Raw genomic sequence first — 13,500 nt, forward strand, 5'->3', positions numbered from 1 at the left:
CCCTGCTTGTCACCCTCTACTGCCTGCCCTCCCCTCTCCCTTTACCTTTGCAGTTGCTCCAGCTTTGTCTCCACCAGGAGCATAGAGCACCCCACTGGTCTAGGCAGTAGTGGTATCTCCAGGCTCCAGGCTGGGTCAAGACCACTGTGGTATCTGCCATCGCCACTCTGTGCTCCTTCTCTGAGGTCCCTTCTGCTGCCCATATCCCATGCTCCCCTTGCACTGTGTGCCCCTCCCCTGCACCTCTTTCCGGTGCTCCCCTCACTCCATGCGTCCTTTTCCCCAAATTTCCCCCATGTTCTCATCACTCCATGTGTCCCTTCCCCCATGCCCCCCGATGTTCTTTCTTCCATGCTCCCTTCCCTGCACTGCAGCCCCCTTCCTCATGCTCCTCCTTGAAATGCTAGCCCCCTTCCCTCGCACTCCCCTGCACCATGTGCCCCCTTCCCCCGCACTGTTCCCCCACTCCACATACCCCTTGCCTGCCACATGAACCACCCTGGTCCATTCCAGACCTACAGCAGCTGCTTGCCATATTTTAATCTAAAACAAGGGATTTTTTTTTTAGCCCATGTTGAATGGGGGGGGAGGAGAGGGATGGTTGTCTTAGATTTAAGTAAATGTGGTATATTCCTCCAGCACTGAGACAAGATCCAACCCTGAATGAAGAGGGTTATATTTGGAGTGGTTTTGCTACACTTGTATTGCTATGGGACCATGCACATGTAACAGCTAGAGTATGACAAGTGATACACATTAGCTTGGTGCTGTATCCAAGGTAGTATCCCTGCACCTTTGAGTGCTGTGCTTCAGATACTGTGCTGTATAGATATACCCCAACAGAAGCTTGCTGCCCTTCTGTAAGGAAGAGAAAGACCTTGTAGGGGAAAAAGTAGCAGATGTAGAAAAAGATACTAACGGGCCAGTCTTGCATCTGACTCAAATTCTGCCCTGAAGAACCCCAACCACGAGTTCTACACTTGTAAGGCTTTAAACACTGCCTTCAGCAGGCGAAATTTAAATAAGCTTATTTCTAATGTGCTGCAATTCCTTTTTAGTCAAAGACCTAGGAAGAAGTCCGATGATTTCATAGCAAATAAAGCAAGAAAGAGATTAAAGTTCTTTATCACAATGCTTTGGCCTGGGATAATGCTTCTGCTATTCTTAGCTAGAGACCGCAAGTTATAGCATGCTGTACACAAACGATTGAAAAAGTTAATTGTCCCTCAAAATGTTCTAATACACCAGTGAAGTACAATAACTTGTTTCAATTCCATATCAGCTTGTAGTATTTACTCTTCACTTTTCAGCGTCCTAGAGCAATTACTAATATTAGTGACCTCTTTATTATGCTAGAATTTCTTCAGGGTGGAAGCTGAAAATGCGGTGTTCTCTCTGACTCGCAGCTTCAGCAATTTCAAAGACAGCAATAAGAGAAGTGGTTAAATTCTTGGTTTTTAATTCCTCAGAATCTTTAGCAAAAGCATAAGTACTGAGATACCTGTATTGAGATACTGTCTATCCTTGTGTTCTGAATCAATGTTGACCTGGATTTAATTTCTCCTGGAAGATTTTAAGGCACTTCCAGACCTTGGCAAAGGTCATAAATAGTTATCTATAGATTTCAAATAAAAAGATTCTTTCGGACTGTATTTGAAAGTCAGTGTAATCTTAACAATAAAGAACTGGATATGTAGTTAGGGCGGCAATTCTCTTTCTTATTCTAGTGTTAGAGTGATTTTGTAGCCATGATGGTCTAGGAATTTTGCAAGAGGCAAGGATTTCTTAGGGCGATACATTTTTTGGACCATGTGCATAGTTGGGGTAAAGTCTATGCTGTGTAGGGGTGTGTGAAACGGGCAGTATTACCCAGAAGTGGACTGGAAGAGTTTCTGGTCTACTTCTGGGTCTGCTGCCGAGCATGCTGGAGACCCCCCCCATGCTCTGGTGTGATGCTCCATCTGCCCCAGCATCACAGCATTCACGAGCTGCCTGCTACCTTGAGGTATGTAGAAAAAACATTTAAAACTGTCTCTATGTCCAAATCACCAAATCTTTCCGAATCTCTCTTAATCGATTCAGAGGTTCTGATTCGATTCAGAGAGATTAAAGGGTCTCCTGATTTGATTTGGATTCGAAGATTCAGCCACTGAATTGGGCTGAATCTCTAATGAATCAAATAAGTGACTGAAGCTTCACACAGCCCTAATGTTGTGCTGACTTTTATTCCACAGACCTGATGAAGAGGGTCTTGCATTTGGAAACTTGTCTAACACTATCCCAGTAAATGGTAGTCCAGTAAATGATATCACCCTATAGAATCCTAGCCCTTCTTATTCTGCCACTGACTTGCTTTATGACTTTCACCTTGCCTCCCTGCATCTTTGTTTTCCCCTCCCACCCTTTATCTCTCCTGTTTATTTAGGTAAAAAGCTTTTGGTGATGGAGCAGCATAGGATCTCTAAGCACTGCAGTAATATATGTAATAATACTGGTATATGTTAGATCATCCAACTCTCACCCAGACAGGGTAGAAACTGGCCCAGTTATCTGAATTAAAAAAACCAAAATAAAACACATTTTCAAAGCCAATGATAGCTAAGCACATTTATGGGGGATACTGTAGAATTTTTTCTGGACTTGCTCACTATTCTGTTGACTTTTTCCCCCAGCACCCTTGTGAAAGTAAGAGAGTCTTAACCCTGTTTTGTAAATAGGAGCAGTGAGACAAAGTGAATTGGTTATATGGGAAGCTCATGAGAATTAAACCCCCAAATCCTTCAAATCCAATGCCTTGAATAAAAAAAACTGAACTTTTTCTCTGGATTCAGATTAACAAGTTTCCATAACGGCTGGGCTGTGCCTGTGACTAACAGCCTGCAGCCATTCTACCTGCTCAAATACAGTGCCTTCTGAAGACTAAGACATATCTGTATAACTAAGTTATTAACGTATCACACTTAGTTCTTCAGTACCTCATCTGTCCTTTTCTCTTTATTGTGATTCCTCTCCCACCACTCAGATTTTCAGCAGAATTTGATTTCCGGACATATGACAACGAGGGTGTTATACTATATGCCGAATCCTCCAACAACACAGGATGGTTCTTGCTTGCACTTCGGGATGGAAGGATTGAGATTCAATTCAAGAATGAACATGGAACAAAAGTCACAAGCGGTGGCAAAGCCATTAATGATGGTGTGTGGCAAACAGTAAGTTGGCTTTTCCCCACCCTCCCCTCCAGTACCAGATTCCTGTCTGGTGGTCATACCTATGCAGTAGTGCTACTGTCTAGTTCTGTAAATATGTTTACCTTGACACAAGTGGATGGTAGCGCAGTTATTCTAACACACAACTATTTTTATTCCACACTATCCAGTACAGCTTGATCAAATGAAGGCTTGTTGTGTCCTAACAAAAGAAAATCTTAAGCCTTTCTTTTTCACTGATACTTGCCTCAGGGCTTGGGGTCTCTTCTGCTCCCAGTGAAGTCAAGAGGAATTAACACAAATAGGGTCTCTTTAATAAATCTGTTACATTCAGGGAAAATAGATTAAGGTTGTGAAGTCAAAGGCATCTACTCAAAACTTAAATAACAGAACTGCAGTTTAAATGGGCTTCATTCATTTTGGAATTTCCTAATTTTTACACACTTTGAAAACTTAATAAGATACTTTTAATGTACATTTGTGTGCATTTGCCTGAGTATTATAGAAAAAAAACAAGTCATTCTGTATGAAATGGCCTCAGGTATCATCAGCAGGTTTGAACCCAGGCTTTTAGAATTGTCTTTACTACTAAGGTTATGTCTCATTGATAATTAGGGTCTTCCACAAAGCCATACCCACCAATAAAATATATTATATACATTTTGTTTGGTCTTCAGCCCAATTTTGGAAGTTGTGCCAAATTTCTAGGGATGAGATCAACTTCTCTCTCATTCATCTCATAGCCCACCTCTTCCTGCATTATGTTTGGATTCTACCTGTACATGCAGATCTGGAGCATAGGAAGTCTACCCAGAGCTTCCCACAATTCTTTCTTCTTGTCTTCAGGTGCTTCTCACTCCACATCCTTTCCCCTCTACTCTTAAATAGAGACAGACAAAAAAGGAGACAAAAAAGGAGACAGGTCCGCAGAAGGATATTTTCAAAGATTTTGATTTATATGTAAGTGGCACAATGTGGATGGCTTAGTGAGGGCTGCAAGGTATGCTGTTAACAGGACAGGATGGCTCACATGACTTGGGTTGGCTTAGGGCAACTTCAGGTTGATCCTAAATATTGATGAAGACATATCCTAAGGGTTTAACTACTGCTGACTGGCAGCAAATATATACCATTTTCCTTTGTAAGCATAGAGGAAGGTGAACAACACATGGAAGAGGAGGTTACATACCTACAAGTAATCCAGCTTACAGATACCAGGGCTGAGTAACACAGATTTGACAGATTCTGAAAGGGTGTGCAGATAAATCATGTAAATGCATTGCATATCTGGACTCTGTTTCCATTTTGTGTAACCTTTCAGTGTAGTAGCAGGTGCTGCTTGAGTGAAAGGGTTTTGAAGGGCCAGAATAGGATAATGCGATGGGAAGTGTCTATAACAGAAGAAAAGGAGCACTTTCAGTATAGACAGGATATTGGGCAATTTCAGAAGCAAGCTCTTAGGCAAGCCTTTTAAGCGCAGTACAAACTAAAAAACTGTGATTTTTCAATAGCTTTTATTTCAATGAACAGTGCACAGGTTTTCTGAAAGAAAGCAAAAGACAGCTCCTTTCCCTTAGAAATGTCTCTGTTTCAAATTTTAAAGACCTACTGCAAGTTATGAATACACTAGAATGAATTTAAACAGTGTTATTTTTTAATGAGCTATATTAAGTAATCTTCAACCATATATGGATGTGTATTTATTTTTAATCCTAGATCACAGTGGAAGAACTAGAACACAGTATCTGTGTTAAAATAGCAAGGGAAGCAGTGATGAGTATTAAGAGCCCTGGGAATCTTTTTAAACAAATAAATGGTTCACTGGAAATCAAAGTGTATGTTGCAGGGCTACCTCCCAAAGCGGGCAACACCCTCATTAAGCAGGTAACTAGAAAATAATAATTATGCCTATTAAGATTATTGTTTGTTTCTCCAAATAATGTGTTTACCAACTGGGGACACAAAACAAAGGGAGGAATGTATGTATAAAATTAAAAAGGTATATTGATTGTTTTACTTTGAAAATGAGTATGCATCAACACTTTGTACTCACTTTGCACTGGGCACATTGTTAGGGTTTCATTATAGAATCACAGCAGTGAACTCTCTCTTCTGTTATCTGATGTATGTGGGGTCGGAGGGGGGCGGGCAGGCAGGGGTAGTGCAGGATTATAACCTATATATTTTTTAAATCTAGAGTCCTGAAGTAACAGGACCACTTATGCATTTTACAGATGTTCCCTCTCTTGCTAGTAAATTGGCTCAGTCTGAGTATGTGTGCAAGACTGAAGGAAGCACAGAGATATTTTACTTTTGCTCTGCCTATGCCCTATCCAACCCAGCTTGTAGCAGGGGGTGAGGGGGCGGGGCATGGTCCCCTCATCTCACCCTTCTCAAGAGCTCAAACTTATTGTGGGTGCACCAGCTCCTTGCTGCTCATCCCGCAGCCCATCAGTGACAAGCTTGGCAGAAAATCAATAAGTCAATGGGCTCTGGAATCCAAACTTTGCTTTTGTCCCAAGAAGAGAAAAGCCTCCGTTGCCCATATTGTATCTCTCCTTCATATCTGGAGTTCCTATCCAGGATCTTGCAAATCAATACTACAGAATAATTTCCATTTAAAAACCTGCCACCAATCCACCAAAATAAGATAGATGCCAATATTTGAATCTCTTTTTAAAGTACATTTTTGCTCTCAGTGGGAAAGAGAAAGGAAAAAAGGTAAAGCTACACAACATTTAAAAGCTCCTCTGTAAATAGCCTCTCACCTAATGTGAAATGTTCCTAGAAATATTTGGGTTCAGTGTCAGTGTTACAAACCTACACCATCAATATGGCTATGGTTGACTGTCTGTCAATAAATATGTTGTTATGTAAAGTAACTCACACTCCATTGATTAACACTGTTTCTAGAACAAATCTGAATGCAACACACACTACTATAACTCTTCTGCAGATTAACCCTCGCATAGATGGGTGTGTTCGGGCCTTGAACCTGATGAGTCAGGGACATTTAGGCTTAACAGAAGTTATTAAAAAAACACAAATCAAACGCTGTTTACCATCTGTGGGGAGAGGATCCTACTACCCTGGCACTGGAGTGGCAAAGTTTCATATAAACTATAGTAAGTATTTTTCAGCCTTCTGCAACATGTCTTTAAGCTGAACTAATGTATCAGAACAGAAGAGAGTAATGAGCTCAGTCACATGCTCTTGATTTGAACAAGTACCCCACTAACCTAAGTTGGAGGATAGCTTTCAGTCCCATGCATCTCAGCTTAATTTCTCAAGTAGGGACACTTGCAAGGAGTGGAGAGGATTAAACAGATCCTTTCCATCTGTCTCTGCTCCAGGTTTGCCAACGTGAGTAGTTCGAACTATGAAAGAGAACCATACAAAATTACTTTAGAGAAAGGTACAGTTAGAAGATGATTATGATCTAAGTAGCACAATGCAACATTAATGTAACATTTTAAAACAGGTAGCTCTTGTATTCAAGTATCCCATCCCTGAGCAAACAAAAACATGGGAGCATAGAGCAGAATGCCATTTCTCTTTGTTCAGCTAAAAGGCAGTTTTCTAACTGCATAAATGGTGTTTTTGGCACATACACAAAAGTTGCTATGTTGTTATCCCTGCACTGTGGGCACAAAAGCATATACTAAACCTGTGCAGTTGGCTATGCATTTGATGGGCACGTATGCCTCTCCATTCTAGATGCATGTCAGGAAAATGTAACCAGTTAGAAATCCATGACTAATGGGTGTTAGATGGAAGAGAAGCCTCCTGTGATTCAGCCTCAGCACCTGAGTGCTTAGGGCACTTGCCTAGGAAATGGGAGATTCAGGTTTTAGACCTGCTTGCCCAGAGTGGATTTTAACCTGTTTCTCTCAGACTTCCCAGGACAGTGCTCTAGCCATTTCACTGCAGCTCAGCCAGTATCCAGCCCCCACTTCTCCTGTGATGCTTTTGAATCTGGCTGCTGACCTGGGCAGCCAAGAGGGGAAGATGTGGGGCCAGGTAGAAGAGAATAAGCTAGAGAGTGTATGACTCAGTGACATGTCTGCTGCCCCTGGATCGGAGGGGGCCCTGGACTGCTCTACTGCACTGCTTTCTATCTGTGCTTGTCCAGCTAGTATGTTGTTTGCTGTACATGCTCAGTCTTCATGCAAAGGTTTTAATGTCCCCAATACAGGGGTAAGTGCCAAAAGTCCCAAGTTAGAAAACTGTCATGTAGGTGCACAAAGGGAAATAGAATTCTGCCCTATACAGTGTTGTAAAAGACCTCCTGGGTTATTAAGACCAGCTCCATAGTATCACAGGAAGCACGCTATAATCTCTTTCATATGCTGATCAACCTCCATTTTAAAACAAATACAGTAGTTGTTTTGTTTGGCCCATTCACATCTGCTGGTAGGCTGTTCCAGAACTGTACTTCTCCAATAGTTAGAAGTCCCCTTTAGATTTCTCATGTAAATGCATTCTTGGGGGTTTCTCCCAACACTGTCCTAGCCTGAATGCATCAAACTTAAACACCAGCATACTGCTCAAGCAACTAGTATCCGTTGAATAGCAGGGCTACTTGGGTGTGCAATTTTAAAATGCATAAGTTTGAGTTATTGATGTTCTGCATGGTAGCCAAGTTTTATGAGTGAGCTATCAGTTTCTCCACGTTTTTCCTTTTGGCTTCTGGAATACCTCTTTTTACTTCTGCCACCTCTCCCTATATAAAGGTGAGCTTTGTCTTACTGTTTTCTCACTCCCTCCACCCCAATACTCTATATTGTACTCTCATACATATAAGTGTGTGCATGTAAGTAGTAAGACAAAGTTCACCTTTTCATTGTAGATTAAGCTTATTTTTCGTAATGGGGTCATAGATTAAGGAGAGGCACAATGCTAATAAAAAATAATAGCATTGGTTGATGAATAAAGATATTTTCACAATTCATTAATTTGCTCTTTTTTTCCCTAAAACCAGACAATGATACTGACACTGGAGAGTGGGTTATAAATGTAGTCCTGAACATTCGCCCATCTAAAGGCACTGGGGTTATGTTTGCCTTGGTTTCTGGTGAATCAGTGCCTCTTGCTTTGTCGATCGTGGACTCCAGCTCCTCCAACTCACAGGTGATCTTAAAGTTATCAAAACAACTTTGGGCTAGAGACCCATCTCCTAAAAAGTCAACATAATGAAAGAGAATCCCTTCCTTGATTCTCTGCCTGCCAGTTAGGTCTAACAGTCATTATTCAAAATAATAGGGGTGTTGCAAAGCTGTTTTAGTTGTTTCTGAAGTGCTCAGAGAGTTCAGAACACATAGCATTAAAAAGATATTATTAATAATTCTTATTAAGCAGCATTAGAGGAGTGCTTAAGAGTCAACCAAGAATGCCACCCCATTCATTAAGCGTCATACAGTAGGCTGTATGTGCCCTAAAGAGCTTACACGGTATATAGACAGGGCAGACACAAGGAGGGAGAAAGAAGGGGTACAACACACAAGCAAAGCAAATGATATGATGATGTCAGTACATGTCCTATTAATTCCAGATGGTCTTGCTGTCCTTCAGTTTCCTGGTGTTCCTGCTTACAGGAGGGAACACATGACAAGACAGTGCATGTTTGCATGTGCCTCCAAGCAATCCATTTTTTGTTTGTTTCTTGTAACTACCTAAATTAGGGAACAAAGAATGATATTTTGCCTGCATTGAAACCAATGGAAAAAACTTCAACTTCAGGATTTCCTTCCAGAAGTGTTAAACTAGATTTTCAGATATGAAAATATACAAGTGGCAGCAACAGACCTCCAGCATCTATTTTGAAAAATCTTGGTCCCCATATTTCCTATAATTTTTACTTTCTAACACAAAAGGCCCCAAAACTAAATGAAATACATGCCAGGATTTTATGTGAAGTATTTTGTATTCTGCCACACAGGACATCATTGTGACTATTGGGAATATTATTATTGCCCAGCTGGAATCGAAGAGATTATGCACCACCAGAAAGACACTGGTAGGATTCAGTGCAAGCAAACAGCAGATTGAACTGACGGTTGATTCACAAACAAATGTAACAAATTCAGAGCAAGAGCTGTCTATCCTCGATCAAGTAATGAGAGGAACTGTTGCTGTTTACACCTACTTAGGTGGTCTTCCAGGTGAATTTCATTTCTTAACATCAGTTGGAATGAATTGGTTTTACTTGGCCTTCCCAGCTTAAAAAACCCTAATTTTTTCCTTTGTATTTGAGAGTCAGTCTGTAAAGCTTTTGTTTTAATGGAGACTGACACTTCAATAGCAGCATTAGTGGGCCAGCTTTATGGCGCAGCAGAAGTTTCTTCCCCAAGGCCTGTTTTTGGAAGTGACCCTCTGGCACCTGTCCCTGTGAAAAGATAAATGATTGTTTAGCACTCCTGAAGTGACATCAGCTGGCAGGCTCAAGGAACTGCAGCAGCTTTAGAAAGAGTCAAAATAACCCAAAATGAGAAGGCTAAACTATTGCCAGTAAAGCTTTTTGATATCTCCTATTTAAAGTCACTACAAGGAGCAGAGAAAATCCTAGCTTTTTAAGACCTAGAAGTCTGACAAACAGTTTTGAATGGATTTCTATCTAGAATGGGCAAAATCTAGCCCCTTCCTCCCTGGTTTCAGCACAGTTCTTGTGCTGGAGTGGAGAAAGTGTGGGGCATGCTCTTCACGTGGCATGAAGACTAGCTGTTCATGGGTTCCCTGCAAGGCAATGAAGAGTGGTCAGGTGGGGCCAGAGGATCAAGTGTTGCCTCCTATTGACTAGTCCTGTCCTACCTAAAGAGGCAAATATGCACTATAGATGGTATTTCAGCCTCAGGGCTTCATTGTAAGCTCCTTCTGCAACCTGGATGTGTGTGGGAGAAATGAGAAAGCAATCTGTTCTCCCCTGGTCATTCTCAAGGATGTACCACATGTACATCCTGATAATTAGGCTAGAAGTATAATATAGGATTTAGGCATAAAAGCAGGTTACAAGTAGAGAGTAAGGCATTTGTCTTGACTTTGGAATGGGCTTGTGATGGCTTGGAAATCAAACACACTTATCAGCGATACAGTAGATGCGTTTTATTCAAGTTGATGTTTAGTGAGGTCAAATCCGAGGCCACAGAATGGGATGTGCCACCTGGCCCATGGCCCAACCAACATTTAGCACGGTGGCTCAAACACAGCCCCACTCCCTGCCTCCCTCACATGCACAGTGGTGGCCGTGCTTCGCCTCCTGCAGCCCTGCTAGGAGGGAAGAGTGACAGCCTCCTGTAGCCAGTGTGTTGGGCCCTGCTCCAGCGCATTGGCTGTGGGTGGCAGACTGTGGCTGCTGCTGCGCATGGAAGGGATGGAGGCAGGAAGGGAGCGGGGCTGTGTTTGAATCGCTGAATTGCTGCTAAATGTTGGTCAGGTTATGGCCCGGGTGACCCACCCCGTTCGGCGGCCTCTGGGTCAAATGTTTCAGTAAAAGTTGTTACTGTGAGCTTTAGTTGCGATCACAGTATGCAGCTCTACATCAAGAGGTAAAACCAATACTTATAAATAAATAAAGATCAACAGAGGATTATACTAAATGCTTAACAAGGAATTATCACTTAAAAGCCTTTTTTGAAGAAAGATACTGATGAGCACTTTATCATCTAAGTAATGTTCAAAATAATTCTTACACTTTGCCTCTGTGCTAGTCGTCAAAAATTAGAAGTTGATTTAAATCATATATTTCTATTGGCTTTTGAGCCTGTATTATCCTTCACTGCTTCCCCTACTTTGTAAAACTGAAAAATTGTACTAGGTATTGCCATGCTTTGGGAAATTGTACAGTTATTAGCAATAAAAAAAAAAGCAGCATCTGGCAGCTTTTTCCACACAGAGGTCTCAATGTTTCTGCTCTTCTTCCCCATGTTTTTAAGGTGCAAGTAATATCCTATTCTGAAAAATACAGATTTAAACTGTTTTCAGCTACAATATGGTAGTAAACATTGGGAAATGCCAATTTATTCATAACTCCTTTGAGCTGATCCCTGAAAAAGTTGCTGGGAACATTGGGAAACCTTGTACTACCAGAAATCAGATGAAGAACATAAAATTATAAAGTTCAAAATATGTTTAATGAAAATATAGATGTTCTGAAGTAAACAAGCTGGCTTTTCATTAGCAGTAGTTTATTTATAGCTTTCACAAAAATGATATAGTAGAATTAACAAGCAAAGTATACATTATATAACAGTAAAATTAAATGATTTGTGGTTATTGGTAAAAGCATATAATAAAATGACACATTCTATTAATTTAAACAAAGTTAAAACAAACTTAATATATGATGATATGTACAAATAAAGAAAACGACGCAACTTAAAAACAGGGTAAAATATTAAAAACAATTATATTTGATTTTGGCCCTTATTCTTTATGCAGGTAGTGCAAATAAACCTGCAGAGTATAGGACTGACTGTAAGAGAGGAGCCAAATTGTTTTTCTTCATTACTCCAATATTTAAAAATTTCCCTTTAATTTCTTCAAAGAATGAACAAGACCCCAAATAACTGGCTTTTCTGACAGGGATACCCTTCATGTTCCAAAGGAGTATGAAGATTAATTTAAAAATTAGTTCTGCATTTTTTAATGAAATATGGGGAGTTCTACCATGCCTACCTGTTATTCAGCAGATCAGCCATAATATAGAGAACTATTTTACCAGGACTCTTCATTTAGAGAAGAGAGAGGACATGGACACCCAAGAGGGTGGAAGATGGAGACTTGTGACTTCTGGCAACAAGTAGAGATCACCTCCACCTGCAGTGGGTCATGTGGAGAACAGATATGCAGCCCTAGCAGCAGAGAGGAAGGAGCACGTTCTGTTGGTGGAGGAAGACAGGCCAGGGCTCACCAAGGTGGGAAGGATTGAGATGACTGCCACCAATAAGTGATGGGTGATGGTGGCTGGAAACTCCCTTCACAGGGGATGGAGGGAGCCATTTGCTGACCTGACCTGTTGTCTTTGGAGATCTGCTGCAGATCCAGAGTCTGGATCTGAGATGTCACGGAGGGACTACCAAGGCTCATCTGGCCCTCTGAGTACTACCCCATGCTGCTCATCCATGTGGGCACCAATGATGCTGCCAGGGGAGACCCTGAGCATATCAAAACTGACTATAGGGTTCTGGGTGCAAGAGTGAGGGGGTCTGGAGCTCAGGTTGTGTTCCTGTCGATCCTTCTGATGGCGCCCAGGCAGGAGCAGGTGCATCCTGCAGATCAACATCTGGCTGCGCAGGTGGTGTCGCCAGCGGGGCTTTGGCTTCTTTGACCATGGGATGTTCTTCCAAGAAGAAGAATTGCAGGGAAGAGATGAGAACCACCAAATGAAAAGAGGGAAAAGTGTCTTTGCCGACAGGCTCGCTAACTTAGTAAGGAGAGCTTTAAACTAGGTTCACCAGGGGATGGAGACTAAAACCCTGAGGTAAATGGGGAAGCTGTAGACCTGGAGGAAGAGCAAGCAGGAGGGGGCAACAGGATAAGTCTTCTCATACTTTCTGAGAAATCAGGGCAATCAACTGGTTACCTTAGATGTCTGTACACAAATGCACGGAGCCTGGAAAACAAGCAGGAAGAACTAGAAGTCCTTGCACAGTCACAGAACTATGATGTGATTGGAATAACAGAGACTTGGTGGGATAGCTTGCATGACTTGGAGCACTGTTCTATATGGCTACAAACTGTTCTGGAAGGACAGGCAGGGCAGAAGAGTTGCACTTCATGTGAAGAGCCACATGATTGCTCAGAGCTCGAGTATGAAACTGGAGATGGGCCTATTGAGAGTCTCTGAGTTAAGGTTAGAGGGGAGAGCAACAAGGGTGATGTCGTAGTTGGGGTCTGCTATAGATCACCAGACCAGAAGGAAGTGGTAGATGAGACTTGCTTCAGACAGGTAGAGGTTGTTTCCTGATCACAAGCCATGGTTCTCATGGGGGACTTCAGTCACCCTGACATCTGCTGGGAGGGCAATACAGCAGTGTGCAGTTCAATCCAGGAAGTTTCTGGAGAGTATTGGGGACAACTTCATGATGCAAGTGCTGGAGCACCCAACTAGTGGCCATGCTATTCTTGCCCTGCTGCTCACAAACATGGAAGAATTGGTGGGGAATGTAGTAGTGGATGGCAACTTGGGCAGCGGTGACCACAAGATGATTGAGTTCAGGATCCTGAGGAAAGGAAGGATGAAGAGCAGCAGAGTAAGGACCTTGGACTTCAGAAAAGCAGACTTTGACTCACTGAG

The 13,500-nt window shown here is 41.9% G+C and overlaps 1 protein-coding gene across 3 annotated transcripts in view; it reads left to right on the forward strand.

Annotated features, from left to right (window-relative positions):
- Nucleotides 1–13,500, forward strand: part of PROS1 (protein S (alpha)) — an 82,549-nt gene that overhangs the window by 56,541 nt on the left and 12,508 nt on the right. For 2 of the 3 annotated variants that reach the window (XM_019525733.1, XM_019525734.1), the window contains 5 exons: nucleotides 3,023–3,212; nucleotides 4,926–5,093; nucleotides 6,166–6,334; nucleotides 8,191–8,339; nucleotides 9,148–9,370. In XM_019525733.1, coding sequence (XP_019381278.1) covers nucleotides 3,023–3,212; nucleotides 4,926–5,093; nucleotides 6,166–6,334; nucleotides 8,191–8,339; nucleotides 9,148–9,370 — 899 coding nt within the window. The remainder of the gene's footprint in view (nucleotides 1–3,022; nucleotides 3,213–4,925; nucleotides 5,094–6,165; nucleotides 6,335–8,190; nucleotides 8,340–9,147; nucleotides 9,371–13,500) is intronic. The other variant, XM_019525735.1, reaches the window with a different exon arrangement.

This window comes from Gavialis gangeticus, unplaced genomic scaffold, assembly GCF_001723915.1.
Source record: "Gavialis gangeticus isolate Ggan-Ray unplaced genomic scaffold, GavGan_comp1, whole genome shotgun sequence".
NCBI classification, from domain to species: domain Eukaryota; kingdom Metazoa; phylum Chordata; order Crocodylia; family Gavialidae; genus Gavialis; species Gavialis gangeticus.